The 16,079-nt window shown below is 52.7% G+C and overlaps 1 protein-coding gene across 3 annotated transcripts in view; it reads right to left on the bottom strand.

Moving 5' to 3' along the window:
• KCNN4 (potassium calcium-activated channel subfamily N member 4) overlaps nt 1–7,929 on the bottom strand; it is a 12,475-nt gene extending 4,546 nt beyond the window's left edge. The window contains exons 1-4 of one of the 3 annotated variants that reach the window (XM_019626225.1): nt 7,350–7,929; nt 4,550–4,645; nt 2,870–3,297; nt 1,035–1,170 (exon numbers count right to left, since the gene is read on the bottom strand). In XM_019626225.1, the coding sequence (XP_019481770.1) occupies nt 1,035–1,170; nt 2,870–3,297; nt 4,550–4,645; nt 7,350–7,508 (819 nt within the window). In that variant the 5' untranslated portion in view covers nt 7,509–7,929. The remainder of the gene's footprint in view (nt 1–1,034; nt 1,171–2,869; nt 3,298–4,549; nt 4,646–7,349) is intronic. The other 2 variants (XM_019626223.1, XM_019626224.1) reach the window with 2 other exon arrangements.
• Between the last annotated feature and the right edge of the window lie 8,150 nt (nt 7,930–16,079).

Consider the following 16,079-nt stretch of genomic DNA (forward strand, 5'->3'; position numbering starts at 1 on the left):
TATGGCAGTTCCCCGCCAGCCCATTCATCACCTGTGGGCCCAGGGCTTGGGGATTCAACATGTCCTCTGGGACATCAGGGCTGGGGGCTGGGGGCTTGAGTCCCTGAGCGTAAAGGGCATTAGATCTCTTGGGGAGGTGAAGGCCAAGGCACTGGGGACTGAGTCCTGGAAGCAGTAGGAGTTGGAACAGGATACCTGGGTCTATGAAGGGTACCGGGTGGTTGTCTGGGTTCAGGAGGAGGTGAACCCTGGGGAGGAGGAATGAATCTGGGGCTGCAGAGCCTCTGCCTCATCCTTGGGGGCACAGGAGCTGGGGTGGGGATGGTGGATGCCTGGGACCAGTTACAATAACAGCCTCCCCACCCCCACCCCCTGACCCGTTTACAGTATTTCCTATGTGCTGGGCACTGTTTGAGACCCTTTACATGTTTTAATTCATTTAATCTTCTTAGGAACCCCATGAGGAGTACACTGGTAACAGCATCTTATTTTATAGGTGAGGAAACTGAGGCCCAGAGAGATTACATGGCTGGCTCCCGGTTAGGAAGCAGCAGAAGCAGGGTTTGAGCCCAGGCAGCCTGGCCTCATGATTGGACCATAAACTTGATGGAAGCTGGAGACTGGATTTCTGGGTCCTGGAGGAGCCCAGAGCTGGGAAACCAGGTGCCTGAGTCCTAGATGATTGGGAGGGTCACAGGGTGGGGCAGGATGTGTGAGCCTTGATGATGGGGCTCAGGGCTGGATTCCTGGAGTCTGGAAGGAAATGGGGCTGGGAAGTTAGTGGCCTGTGTCCCTGAGGAGGATGAGGCCTGGGGTCCTAGGTTCCACAGACAGCAAGGATTTCAGGGATGGATGCCTGGATTTTAAAAGGAAATGGGGCTGCGGGTTTGTGTCCTGGAGAGGGACTGGGGCCAAGGGGGGTGGTCGACACCCAAGTTTCTTAGGGGTGATTGCCTGTGTGGGCTCCATGGTTTCCTGGGGGCAGGGGATGAGCAGTTTGGAAGAGGGTAGGGTCCCTTAGGGGCTGTACTCACCATGATCCCAGTGCAGAGGCAGACAATCTTGCCCCACATGGTACCCGGCACCACATCCCCGTAGCCGATGGTCAGGAATGTGATGGGGATCAGCCACAGTGTGTCTGAAAGCTGTCCAGTGGCATTAACGGTCTGCCTGTGGGGAAGGGTGAGTTAGTTCCGAAACCCCACCCCAGAGGTTCCCGTGGCGTTTGATACCCTCTTCCTAACACACACACACCATCCCAAGAAGCACTGAGAGGAAACGCCAGTACGTTCTGGTCTTTGGAGAGCCTGCCTGGCCTCCCGTCTGCTGTGTGAGCTGGACAAGACGCTCAGCCACTCTGGGCTGTGGGATTTGAACCTGGGTGCAGCCAATTTCAAAGCCTGTTTGGTTTTAGCGAGGCTACCAGGGCTGCTGCATTTGGAGTGTGTGGTTGAAGGGTTGAGAAGGGGCAGAAACCCAGTCCAAGGTCCACTTATCAAACCCTGGCAGGGGGCTCATCCACCCAGAGGAAGGGGCACCTTTTTTCGAATCTCCACAAAGATGCTGTCTGGCCTCGAGGTGGCCCTATCAGGACTAAAAAGGTGGACCTCTACTAAGGCTTGACGGGACTCTGCCATCCTTTCTCTCACTTCCTAGAAGAGGACATTTCAGTTCAGCCAAGGAAGGAATCTAAAATCGGGATTTGTCTAACTTTGGCCCACTGACCCCTTGCATCTGTGTCTGTAGGAAGAGCTTCATCCACGAGGGCCCCAGACACCTTAGACCCACTAAATTAGAGTCTGGAGGTGGGGATGGAATCTGTGCTGTTAAGAAGCCCCACCCCCTCATCCCAAAGTACAGTCACGTTTGAGGACTTCTGCCTTGGGACTTAGAAATTTGACTTCCTCCCCAGGCTCCCACTTTTCAGATGAGAAACATGGTGGGAGGACCATTCATCGACTCTGATCCTGACCGATTTCCCAACTGGGAAAACGGAGGTCCTGTGAGATGAAGAAGTTTAAAATTGAGAAAAGGTTAGAATTGCCAGGGAGACTTTAAAGATGGTGGAATTTGTAAAAATTCACCCATTTTACAGATGAGAAAACAGGCTCAGAAAGGAGAGCTCTAAAGCCAAATCTTCCCACTCTCCACCTCCCCTCAAGAATCCTTTGCCAGATTCACTAAACCAGAAGTTCTCAAACTTGAGTGGGCATCAGAATCACCTGTTAAGACAGATTACTTAGCCCCTCCCACCAGAGTTTTGGATTTGGTAGGTCTGGGTGCAGTCTGAGAAGTGGGCTGCACAAGTAAGTATCCAGGTGATGCTGGTGGTCCTGGAACACACTTTGAGAACCACTGGCTGATTACTCCTAATTTCTTAGAGAGAGAGAGTGACTGAGGCCCTGAAAGGGTACAGGCCCAGCATTAGGTCACACGATGTCCAGCAGGCAGCCTGGAATCGGGTACCGGTTCTCTGAAGGGAATTCTCTTCCAGAGCCTCCAGTGCACCTGCGCTAACTCGGAAAAGGTGTCCCTTTCCTCCAAGGCAGATGCAACCCTTGGCCAGGCCCCAGCGCCTGGGTTTGGAGACTGAACAGATGCCTGGAAACCCGAGGCAGGAGAGGCTGGGAAGCAGGAAGGGAAGGCCTTCCTAGGATCTGTGCGTGGCTGGGGAGACTGGAAGCTGCAGGTGGAGGGAGAGCTGGGTTGGCCTGTTGGTTCCTTCCACCCAGGTGGGTGAGAGTGTGGACAAATAGCTCTCTCTGCTGCTTGGCCCGCGGGGCCCCCACCTGCATCACGGTACAGGGCGGCCCTGGCTGTAGGCGACTCCTCCAGATGCTCCCGGTACCCCCTGACCGAGCACCCTCACCTCTCGGCCACCGAGAGCACCCAGGCTGTGGTGAGCCAGAGGCCAAGTGTGAGGCAGAGCAGCAGGCGGCCTGGGTGCGTGTTCATGTACAGCTTGGCCACGAACCAATGGCGGAAGCGGACCTGGTTGAGGGCGCCGATGCTGCGGTAGGACGCGTTGAGCAGAACGCCGCTGTGCAGGAGAACGGCGCGGGGCACCAGATAGAGGCGCAGCAGCATGGCCAGCGACAGCAGCGCCTCCCCCTGGCTCAGGAAGCCCGACCAGGACTGCGTCACGATCGGCGGGGACCGGGAATCCTGAGCACACGGCGGGCTCGGCACTGGCGCGGGGTGCACCCCGCACACTGCCAGCTCCAGCAAGATCTGCGCCGCCTGCCGCCGGGTCAGCGCCACGCGCCAGTCCCGGAGCCCGTTGTCCGTCATGAACAGCTGCAGGGAGGGGACAGACGGGGAAGAGGGGTCACGCGAGGGTCAGGCGGCTGCGCTAGCCTGCGGCTGGGAGATAAGGGGGGCGCGCCGGCCAGGCCCCGGAGGGAGGCAGATAGTGCAGGGGCGGGGACTGGAGTGGGAGGGCAAGGAGCAGAGCGGGACCCGAGGAAGACATCTCTCCCACTTCTTTCCTTTCTCCCCCCTAGTTTCAGCCCACTTCTAGAACGTCCAGTTCAGGAACACTTTTAAGTGAGCTCCTACTGTGTGCCCAGGCTGTTGGTGAACAAAACAGACAGAAATCCGTGCCTCTTTGAAGCTTAGATTCCACATCCATGGAGCCATCTCCTACTCCTTTTCCTGCGGACACTTGTGTAGTAACTGTAATCTCCATACCATTAGCAATGACAGTAGCTAGCATTGATGGGACACTTTGGATGTGCCGGGCCTTGCCTGTCCCTTTTACATGTAACTCTGAACGTTCACAACACAGTGAGATTGAAAGTATTATCACCCCCATTTAATAGATGTGGAAACTGAGGTCCAGGTCCCTCAGGTGGCCAGTGGCACAGCTGGGCTACAAACCCAGGACTCTTAACTGCTTGCATGACTGCTAATAATGATAATGAGTACTTTTTACTGGGCACCCCTTACCAGGTACTGCAAGGAGCAATATTACTACATATGGCCAATGACCCCCATTTTATATGCAAAGGTATGGGGGAAGAGCAACAGGATCTGGGGATGTGGGGGAGGGGATGAGAGAGAGAGAGGGGTCGGGAGTTGAATGTCCCAGTGAAACATGACACTGGAGGAGGATAAGCGTGGGAAGGGCTCCTGGGTCTGCAGGATATTGGCACAGAGGTGGGGACGCTCAGGAGTGGGGAAGGATGTGGGGGCTCAGGTTGCTTGGGACTGGAATAGGTGGGGACTCAGAGATTCAGGACAGTCCCTGAAAGGCTGAGTCTGGAGTGAAGCTGTTTGGGGGCAGAGTGGACAGAGGCATAGGGGCAGGAACTCTCAGCATCCAAGAGTGTGCAAGGGAGACTGGGGGCCGCTCCAGCAGGCTCTGTCTGTTTGTCTGTCTGTCTGTCCGTGGTTCATCCTATCCCAGTGGGTGAGGGTGCGGATGCATCTCAAGGGGGAGGAACATCATTCGTCAACACAGGAGAAGGAGGAGGGAGGAAAGTGAGCGACACGGTGTGGGGGGGGGCTGGGAGCTCAAGGAAGGGGCTGGGGACGGGGAAGGCCCTACCTGGATCTCTTTGGCGTGAAACGCCACGATGAGGCAAAGGAGGAGGAAGGTGGAAATGCTGATGAAACATTTAACCAGGAACAGATAGAGCGCCCACTGTTGGGAGGGATAGAAAAAGGGGTGAGACCCTCGACCTTCTTCCCAATCAGCCTTCCCTTCACAATTCCCAATTTCTTAGTCTCCTTTCTCCCCAACCTCTAACCCATTTCCTCCTGATGTCTCAGTTCTGGGGAAGTCTCAAAATCGTCATCGGGTCCCCAAGGAGAGTGTCCTCTTCCTTCCCAACTGGACAGCCTTGGCCCGGATGCAAATGTCCACCCTCCTCCTCAGCTCTTCTCCTAAGACCCACATCCCTGAGGTGAAACCTTGAAACTCACAGTCTTTAATTCCTGCCCCCTTCACCATCAAAAATAGTTCCTCAGTTGTGTGCTTATGGGTGTGTGTGTCTAGAAACAGACATCTGGCCTCTAGAGAGTGCCCCTCCACCGCCCTCCCCACCCAACTGGTCCTGCCCTAGAAAGCAACTTCAAGTCTCACCCGCTCCCCCAATTCCCAAGAAGCCTAGAAACTACCGCTCAGTCCCCAAGGCATGAATGACACCCTCCCCTGCCTTCATCCGGGGGGCTGAGTCCCTGAGAAACCCCAGACCCAGCTCTGAGAAAGGATGGACCCCCAGTCTTGTCCCCTGCGTCTCTTCCCCTATCTTCTGCTGTTTCTCCTGGCTCTAAGCCTGGGGCAGATCTGGCCAAAGCAGTGGCCTCCAGAAACCAAGAAGGTTTCCCCCTCTCTGTGTGGCAATACCTTGCATGAATTTAGAATTCCTGAGGGAAGGATTTAGAGGGGACTGGGACAGCTACATTCCCTAGGAAGGGCTGAGGGCAGGACCTCTGCCTGAGGGGTGTTGTCAGGGAGAGGAGAGCACCCGGGCTCCCACCTGTTTCTCCTAAGATGCAGCCAGCTCCCCCCCACCTCCCGAGGGCACAGCGCCCCGCCTCAGTGAAGGGGAAGAGGGCCAGTTTCCTGCCCCGGGGGCCTGCCCCCCCACCGGTCCCCAAACAATGGTGCTGTTGTCCCCAGCCTTTTCCTACTCCTTCATCCTTCTCTGGCACCACATTTCCTGTCTCTTTATTTACCTAGTCCCCAATTCCACCCCACTAGACACACACACACACACACACACACACACACACACACACACACACACACCCCTTCCCACACTGCAGTCCACTTCTCTGGTGGTCCCCTCTACTTTTCCAACTCCTCCCATATCTTCTCTGTCTTGCTCCCCTGCACTCCCCTGAGTTTGGCACCTGCCTCCCCGCCAGCCCCTTCCCCCTGGCAAGCAGGTATCTGGGTCCCTGTGAAATAAGTTCGTTAGACTGAGATGGCGGTGGGGAAAGGACAGGTGTGTTATCAAGGCAGTCATAGGAAGTTAAGGAGGACCCCTTGGGTCATGTGTTTCAACCTCACCCTCTGTACAGATGGCGAAGCTGAGGCTCAGAGAGCGACAGCAGCCTCCCCAGAGTCCCACTGCTAGAGGCAGCAGCCTGGCAGGCAGTACAGGGATAAAGAAATGAGAGGTGAAAAGGCTGAGGGAGGGGGTCGGAGTGACCCCTTCGTCCCTTCCTATCTGCCAGGTCTCCCATGCCTTCACCTCCCCTACTGGGCGGGGTGCTGGATCGTGGGAGCTAGTAGGCCCTGGCCATGTTTCCTGTTGGCATGGGCTTCGCCGGCTCCACCTCCTCAGTGCTCTGTGCTCTAGCCTCGGATGACTGGCCAGAGGAAGCCAGCCTGCACTGGTCACTTCAGAGCTGCCTGCCTCCCTCACCCCCAAATCCAAGCCTGAGCCTCTGTACTCCAGGAATCCCCCCCCCCAATTCAATCCTTAAATCAGCGCCCCCCCAACCAGCCCAATTCCATATCCCTTACCCCAGACAAGTCTCAACCTCTCCTTTCCTGTTGAGCAATTCCGTTCTGTCCTCAAGCCACTGATTCTGACCCATCACGGCCCTCACCAGGGCTGGAATGTGTCAGGAGCCTGCTCAGACCTGCCCTGGCCCCATCTGTCCTGCCCCTTTCCACTCACCAGACTCAAAGTCAGCCCCTCTCCCCGCAAAGATGCTCTAAGCCTCCTTCTTCAGACCTGGGCCCCCAGCCCCTTCCTCCCAGGGACCCAGGGGCCCTGGCTACTATAAATCCTCTCCATTACTTCCCAGACTAAACAGCATCTAGATTCGGGGGGGAAGTTGAGCTTCTCAATGATGGAGATGGGAGGGTGTGTGCATGTGCTGCAAGTGTGCCATTCCATTTCCCACCCCCACCCCAGCCAGTTTTTTCTGGTTTTTGCATTTTACCACTGAGATATTGGGTAAACGTTAGAGTTTAGATAAGGACCGAGGAGCCACCGCCTACTGGAAGAAGTTAAGTCTCTCTCCCTCCCCTCCCCATTACCGCTCCCCTAGCCTGCTCTAATCAGCCACCTTCCCACCCCACCCCCACCTCCACGGGTCCTGGACCTCCAGCTGTCTAATTGCAATAGCTTCAAAGACTGTGACATTGAGACCCCTTTTCTCTTACTTTGGCAGAGAGGGCCCCTAAGGTCCCAGGAGTCCAGTTTCCAGCCTTCTCCACTCTCAGACCCAGGAGTCTTGGACCCCAGTCCATGTCCCTCAGACCAGCAGTCCCAGCCCCCAGCCCCCTCCTCTCTCAGACCTAGAAAACCAGACCCCCAGACCCTCCTCCCTCAGACCAGGAGTCTCAGTCCTCAGCTCCCGTGGCCCAGGATAAGGGATCCACTTACCGGGCACCCCCCGAACCACAGCATCTCCGCATGTAGCACCATCAACCCGATGCCAATTCCTGCCAGCGTCAGTGACCAGCCGGCCAGCCACGTCTCCTGCTCCAGCAGGCGCTTTCGCCGCCGCAGGGCCCCCAGGCCAGGCACCAGCTCCCCACCCATGGCCCCCGGGGTCTTGGGGCTCAGCCAGTTTCCTGCCCAGGGTCCCCCACCTCGCAGTATGCAAAGGGCAGCCACTGTGGCTTGCAGGTCGTCGGCCTGCTCCACTCGGTTGCTCTGGGGCTCTTGCTTTGAGGCACAGTAAAGTCTGTGCCCTCTGGGGGGTGGTGACGGCTGGGCAGGGCAGGGAGGGGCTGGGGAGGCCCCTGGGCAGAGGGGAGGCTCCCTAGCCCCCCTTCTCAGACTAAGGAGGGGCTGGGGTGTGTCTTGAGGCAGAGTAAGGAAGAGACACACTGACACACAATGGTCACACACAACGGTCTGTACTGTGTAATACACACTACACTTAGCCACACCCAGACACCCTGGGACACCCTCACACACACAGCATGGCTGGAGACGGAACCTAACACACACGGGCACACAACACAACCTACACCGAGTGACTCACAACTCCCGACAAGCTCTGAAACCCACAGCCACACCCAGACACCACACACATGATGTGACACACGCCAGCACTCAGCAAGGCAGGCTGCACCCCGTGGCACACACAGCCACTCAGGTATTGTCCACGCATGGGCACAAACATTGCAGTCAAAATGGGCACAACATTGTCTGACCCAAACAGCCACACCAAGATGCCGCACACCGGGTGATGCCCATCCATAGCTGCACAAATACAACATATACCAAGAGTTCCACAACCACAATATATACTGACATAGCGATGATAAATGCCACACACAACATATCTATGTAAAAATGCGCTCACGGGGTCCCAAACATTACACACCTGACATGTGCAGACACACAATCTTTAGGGACACACCCGTGGTAGTCCCCAATCACCCAGCACACAGACAGAGGCACACGGACACACGTCATGCACATGGCGACTCGTGCATATATACTCGTAGAATGATTCATGACACACGGATTCACCCCGACACACAATATACCCCGGTACACAGTGCCGTGCATGTGTATAATCAGAGAACAGTATGAATGGACGCCGGCAGAGACTTCCAATGAACAGCCACACACAGAGAAACCCCAGCAGCGCACGCCCAAAGACATTCTGACATCGCGCTCGGGACATAACCCAGAATGACGCTGAGGGGCAGAGGAAGGGGACACAGGCTACATGGAGCCCCACGCCCAAATGCAGTGCGTAGAGTGAAACGTGCAGCACTGCCGCTGACTGACAAGCCACATCTGAGCGCCACATACAACAGCCACTTGCTGCTGGCCACGCAAACACCACATCAGGGCCCAGGGCACACACACACACACACACACACACACACACACACAGTGACACAAAATGCATTGACACAGCATTTCCCAACACCACCTTTGACAAACATATGTCACATGAAACAGCAGATGTGACCCACTGACACAGCCGATACTTATGCCCGCAACAACACCTCACACAACACTGAGGAGCACCCTCCAGCACAATGTGATACACAACCGCACAAACACAACACACTCTGAGTGTGGGCACCTGGGTAAGTTATTGGCAGGAAAAGGTGAGATCCCCAACGTGGATGTACACCTCGACGTGAAACATAGGGTCATGTCACGGAACGATACACAACTGCACACACAACGCCCAGAAATAGACACAACACACACTGACAGACAGAACGGCAAAAGCAATACAGAGTGATGCACTGTGACTCCGAGAGTGTAGGATGTGACCACATGTGGTGGCACAGAAGTGACACATGGATCTGTACACCGTACATTTAGACATGGATCAAAACCCTCCAATACGGGGGACATACTGGCGAGGTGACACAAAACACCTCCCACAGCATCACACGCTGATCTTGCGACACAGCTGGTGCTCCCAGGGACACCACTCTTGGGGGAACCCACAGACATGACCCATCTCCCCTCTCGTGTCATGCAGGAACATGGACCTGCCAGCCACAGGGAAATGAGACACACACAGACATGCCTGGCAACACACCAACACAACCCACACAGACACACCCAGAGACACCAAACCACACACACAAACACACCCAGTGACAAAAACACAACCCGGCTGGTGCCCGGCCCCGTGGCACACATAGGATTCCCACTCAGGGTGAGACACACCCAGGCACACCCAGACACCACACGTGTGTCCACTCCAAGAAAATGTTGCCGCTGGGCGCTCTTGAGGCTGAGCCTGGCATCCCTGCCACCCGCCCCCCTTGTGGCCTGGCACCAGGCTCTGTGCATCTGTCCTCCTGGTTTTCAGGGCCTCGCCTCCGACTCCCGCTCTGGGTCCGTCTTTCTCTCTGTTTCTGTCTCTCTGTGTCTTTTTTTCCCTCTTTTATGCCTTTGTCTCTATCTCTTTGTCTCTGTGTCTGTGTATAGCTGACTCCCTGCCCGTTTGTTTCCATTTCTCTCTCTAGCTCTCTAGCTCTGTCTCTGCCTCTCTTGGCCTCTGTGTCTCTGTCTCTTTTAGCGCCTCTGCCGCTGTCTCTATCTTTGTGTCCCTCTCTGTTTTTCTATTTCATCCTTTCTCCCTCTTACTGCCTGTCTGCCTCCATGCCCCCTTCTGTGTTCATTGATGTCTATGTCTCTATCTTTCTGTGTCTGTCTCCATCTCTCTCTGTGCTCTCTTTTCTGTCTCATTCTCTCTCTGTCTCACTCTCTCTCTGCCTCCAGCTCTCCCTTTGGGCCTCTCCATGCTTGTCTCTGCCTCTGTTTCTATCACCCATTCATGGACACAGCTGGGGACAGCCTTGCCCGTTCCAGTTCTACCCAGCCCCACTCAGAGAATGAGAGAGTCAAAGGCCATAGAACAGAGACCTCCAGCTCCAGCCCCTTCACAGCTGCAGGCACAGGTGAAAGCTGACAGAGACAGACAGACAGAGAGACCTTGCGTGGTGCAGCCAGGGGAGAGGGAGAGAGTGAGACAGTGAGACAGACAAAAAAGGAGGGGAAAGAGGGAGGGAGGGAGAAAAGGAGGGAAGGAGAAAAAAAATAAATCAAAGAGATGGAGAGAGAAGAGACCCAGAGGTGAAGCGAAAGCAGAAGCCAGAATCAAGACATGGACGTTAGAGCAGAGGGAAAAGTTGTCTCCAAAGAGACCATGACTAAAAGAGAAAAATGGAGCAAAGGCTGGATATGACAGGTGCAGGGTGGGCAGTGATGGGGTCACAGTGGGAAGGTCACCTGCCTCCAGTGGAAGTTCTGGTCTGTGGGGTCAGTTGGTAGGACACAGGGCTCCAGAGCCAGCTCCCTCCAGCCCAGGGAGGGGCTAAGCTGGGCGGTGGGGGTGACTCAGGGCCCAGAGCTTCCTGTGACTCAGCCTTGGTCTCAATCCTGGCGTGGGGAGTGGAGGGAGAGAGGGGTCTCTCACAGACGGGGAGACAGGCACGCCAGAGGACCTCTATGCCTAGGTTGGTCCGGAGAAGATTGGGCTGAGGGTCACTGCATGGGACTTTGAGGAAGGAGAGGACTGGGGGTGTGGACTGTGGGGCTCAGACTCCTGGGTCTGAGAGAGGAGGGGCTGGGTCCCATAATTCTGGTCCAGGAAGACTAGAATAACTGACTCCAGAGTACCTGGGACTTTTCCTTGGCTTCATTCCAGCTGCCCCACCTTTGTCCCAGCCCCATCTCCGGGCCTGGAAAGGACCCAGGTGCCTTGGGGCCCAGCCAGAAGGGGCCAAGGACAAAGGGTTGTTTAACTGGGCAGGATGGTGGTGGAGAGTGAAGAAGAGGGTGTCTCAGGCGGAAAGGTCACTCGTCGCCCAAGGCTTGTGAAGGGGAAGGCGGGGCTGAGCTCAAGGGGGATGACATCCTGAAAGTCAGGGGCCTGTGGCTGCAAATCGTCCAGGGCAGTTTTTTGCATTTAGGCATTGGGTGGCTTCAGGGCATCAGGATACTGCCACCTGCTGGTGGTATTTGGAACTGCAGGCACTCCCCTTGTCTAGCCTAGTTTCCCGTCAACATACAAGCACCTACTGAGTGCCAGGTACTGCTGTAAGCATTGAGGGTATAGTTATAACAAAACAGATAAAATTCTTTTTCTCATGGAGCTTCTAGGCTAAAGGAAGTCTCATGGTTCAGTCAATCTCTCTCTCACTTTCACTCTGGCTCCTTGACTCTTTGCTTCTCTATGTGTATCTCACTGGCTTTAGTTTCTGTCTCCTGGCCTTTGTCTCCAAGTGCATGCCTTGTATTTTTGTGTTCCCCAACAATTAAAAATTATGTATATTATTATGTTCAAGTATCTATCTATCTGCCTCTCAATCTAGGAGTCTAGAGACCTTGGTTCAAGTCTTGACATGGCTACTGACTTTATTTTTGTGGGGGATATAATAAACACACAGCCTGGTTTGCAGACAGACCTGAATGCACATGTAGCTCTGCTATTCCTAACTGGGTGTCCTGTGACACCTGTAATGTGGGGATGATGATACCTATGTCACAGGGCTGCTTGAGGATTAGGTGAGATGGAGTATCCGGAGCCCTCAACATAGGACCTGGCATATGTCAGGCACTTGTATTACATTAATACAATAATACATTGTGTACACTAATACAATAATACATTGTCTCCCAAGCTGGCTGTCAATAACCACACCCCTCTCTGTGCTGCCATGTGGCGTCTCCCACCAAGAGGTGTGCTCTCTGTCCCTTCTCCTTCAATCTGGCTGGCTTGTGACTTGCTCTGACCAATAGAATGTGGCAGAAATGATGCTGGTCTGGTTCCAGGTCCAGTTCTTAAGAGAACTCGAAGCTTCTGCTTTTGGAACTCTCAGAATGCCATGCTGAGGAAGCCCAAGCTTGTCACATGGAGAGGCTGTGCAGGGGAGAATCAAGGCGCCCTCGCCAAATGCCCCAACTGAATACAGTCACAGGAGTAACCTCTGGAGGGACCAGCCAAAGTGTCCCATCAACCCTCAGCATCATGAGAAATAATACAATTTCTGTTTTAAGACACTGAATTTTGGAGTGGTTTGTTACACAATAACAATAAATATTATACTCTTCTGTTCACTTTTGTATTTGAAGTTTTCCATAATAAAAATGCATATATATATATATATATATATATATATGCACACACATATATGAATACGTATGAGGTCTGACAATTAAGTTCCCAAACTCATCCTAGAAAAAGTGCTACATACCTTATTGCTGACTATGGTCACCTTGGAAGTACTCCCTTTGGGAAGCTGTGCACTGACACCAGCACCTAGTCCACCCTCAAAACAATTTTGGGACTCTTTTTCTGGAATGGCCCTCAGAGCTGTCATTGTATTACCCTTAATGTTCTTAATGTCATCAAATGTCTTCCTTTCAGTGTTTTCTTTATCTTCAGGCAAAGAAAGAAGTTATTCGGGCCAGATCAGGTGAGTAGGAAGAGTGTTCCAATGCAGTTATTTGTTTACTGGCTAAAAACTCCCTCACAGACAGTGCCGTGTGAGCTTGTGCATTGTTGTGATGCAAGAGCCATGCATTGTTGGTGAAAAGTTCAGGTCGTCTAACTTTTCAGCACTTCCAAATAGTAAACTTGGTTAACTGTCTGTCCAGTTGGTACAAATTCATAATGAATAATCCCTCTGATATCAAACAAAGGTTAGCAACATTGTTACAACAAGTTTGTGAACTTAATTGTGTGTGTGTATATATATGGAATGGAATAGATCATGGAAGTTGCACTTTATAAATTGCAGCTAATATCATTTTTCTTCATCTTTTTGCCTGAGTCTTACTTGACTCTCTCAATCTATGCTTGTCTTTCATATATTTTTCTGTTTTTCTCTATCTTTTTCTCTCTGTGTGTCTACTCCAATCATGCCAGAACCTCTCCTGACACTTTCTCCTTCATTTATTTTGCTCCACAGCATTGCCCTTCTTGCTGATCCTCAAAGGTGCCAAGCTCTTTCCTGCCTCGGGGTCCGGGTGCCTACTTTTCTCTCTGCCTGAATGCTTTTACCTCGGGTCTTCCCATGGATCATTTCCTCACTTCATCCAGTGCTCAATATAGTCGCTTTCGGACCCCACTTCAAAAATGGTCCCCTGTGGTCTCATAAATAACCCTGTATCTTATTTCATTGCTTGTCTTTATCATGGCACTTAGAACTATCTAAATGCCCTGTTCTGTGATTTTTTCTTTCTGGTTGGTTAGAACAGGGATCTTGCTATCCCAGTGTTCAGAGCAGTGCCTGCACCTAGGGGATGCTCAGCATTGGTGAAGGAATGCTCTTGTTCAATGGTTCTACCCTCTCACTCTGTCCCACCCCCCCTCCCACCTCCACACTGTCCTGGAGGTGGGAAGGATGTCATTTCCTCATTTCCCTGTCTTTTGTTCCCCCATTAGTTGAGATGCTGCTGGTGGTTCTGAGACGCAATGCTACGGCTCTGTCCTTGGTGCTGACCTGGGCTCCCACTTCCGTTAAGCTGGGGAGGGCAGAGGGATGTTGGGAAAGGAACGATGTTGTGTGTATGATTCAGGTATTGGATCGTCTGGACCACAGAGAGAAGGCAGCCATCTGAGTTCCGAAGGGAGGGAGTGCCTGGGTCACTGAGTTCAACAGGTATTTGTTCTATCATTCTATCTATTTATCTATCTACCTACCTACCTATTCTTTTTATCATGGAAAACGTCAAAATACAGAAGTGATCAGGAGAATGTAATAAACCTCCATGTACCCATTTAACAAGTACCAACTCATGGGTTAATTGCATTTCATTTACGCCTCCACCCACTTCCACACTTCCTCTATTATTTTAATGCAAATCCCAGACATGATATCATTTAATTATATGTTGTATTTTTAATTTTTTGTTGAGGTTTGACTTACGTGTTGTAAAGTTCACAAATCTTAAGTGCAGAGATTGATGCAATTCCACCTGTGTGTAGACATGTGTGGCCATCACCTCAATCAAGCTACAGAGTATCTCCATCGTCACAGCAGCTTCTCTGGTCCCCTCTCCCAAGTGATACACCAGAAATAGCCCGTATTCTGACCTCTATCACCAAAGATGAAAAAGCCAGGGCCGGCCGAGTGGCTCAGTTGGTTAAGAGCTTGCTCAAGAGTGTGAGCTATGAGCAACAGCGGTTCGATGCCTGGCCTGAGCTGAGCTGCCATTGAGCTGCCAACAGGTGGCAGGATGGCTCAGCTAAAAAAAAAAAAGCAAAAAAAAGAAAGCCACAATATGGGAGTCCAAAGACCTGGGCTCTAGCTTTGACTTTGCTGTTGGCATTATTATTATTATTATTATTATTATTATTATTATTATTATTTGTATGAAACATACCATTCATGCAGAAAGCTCATAAAATATAGAGGTACATTTTGAACAAATAATTATATAGCAACCTCCTCCCCCCATGAAATCACCACACATACATGCTCGAGGAGAATTGCCAGAATCTTCCTGTGTGCTCTTTTATTACCACAAGTGCCTTCCCAACCTCCAGAGGAAACCACTATCCTTACTCATAAGGAAACTTTACTCCTGCTTAGGGATCAAACCAGTAACCTTGGTGTTATTAGCACCACACTGTAACCCACTGAGCTAACCGGCCACCCCACTTTACTCCTTCTAACCCACAGCCCTCACACACTGTTTTCTCAGTCCCTCCTTGTTCCTCCAAACCCATCAACACCAAGTGGCCCCTGACACTGGAGACCGTGAATGAGAGACCCCATCACTAACGTCTCCCTGCTCCCCCTGCCTCAGGACCCTGGTTTGTCTCCTGCATGTCACAGGGAGAGCTTCCGTCATGCCTCTCCCCTATGCTAAGCCCATCCATAGATTCCCATGGGCTGCTGGGGAAAGTTCAGGGAATTATTTTTTTTTAAGATTTTTTTATTGGGGAACTGGGGAAGGGGAACAGTGTTTGGGAATTGGGGAAGGGGAACTGCCAATTTGTTGTCCTTCAATCTTAGTTGTGGAGGGCGCAGCTAGCTCAGTTCTAGGTCTAGTCGCCATCCAGCTGCCCGATGGCAGCTCATGGCCACTCAGCTCAAGGTGCTTTGTTTAATCTTAGTTGCAGGTGGGCGTAGCTCACCATCCCATGCGGGAGTCGAACCGGTAACCTTGTTGTTAGGAGAGCACGTGCTCTCACCAGCTGAGCCATCCTGCCACCTGTTGGCAGCTCAGCTCAGGTACAGCTCACTGGCCCATGTGGGAATCGAACCAGCGACACTGTTGCTCAGAGCTCGCGCTCTTAACCAACTGAGCCACTCGGCCAGCTGACCCAGTTCAGGAAATCTTATTCTCACCTTCAGAGGCCCTGACACCGTCTTCATCCTCATCTTCCTTTCTCACACTTTACACAGAGAGCAAACCTTGTGCACCCTGTCCTTAACACCCTTCCTGCTGCTCCTTTGCCAATTCCTACGTGTCATTTAGGTGTCCTATCAGAAGCCTTCCCTGCTCTTCCTCTTTGGAGCTCCCGAACATCCTTGTAATTCATGCTTTACCAACCGCCAGCCTCCAGGTTGCGACTGCCTCTTTCCAGACCAGGGGACAGGGTTGGGTCTGACTCATCGCTGAGTCCCTGTCATCACCCAGCTCAGAAGAATGTTTGCTGAACACCCT

The sequence above is a fragment of the Hipposideros armiger genome, unplaced genomic scaffold, assembly GCF_001890085.2.
Source record: "Hipposideros armiger isolate ML-2016 unplaced genomic scaffold, ASM189008v1 scaffold_664, whole genome shotgun sequence".
NCBI lineage: Eukaryota > Metazoa > Chordata > Mammalia > Chiroptera > Hipposideridae > Hipposideros > Hipposideros armiger.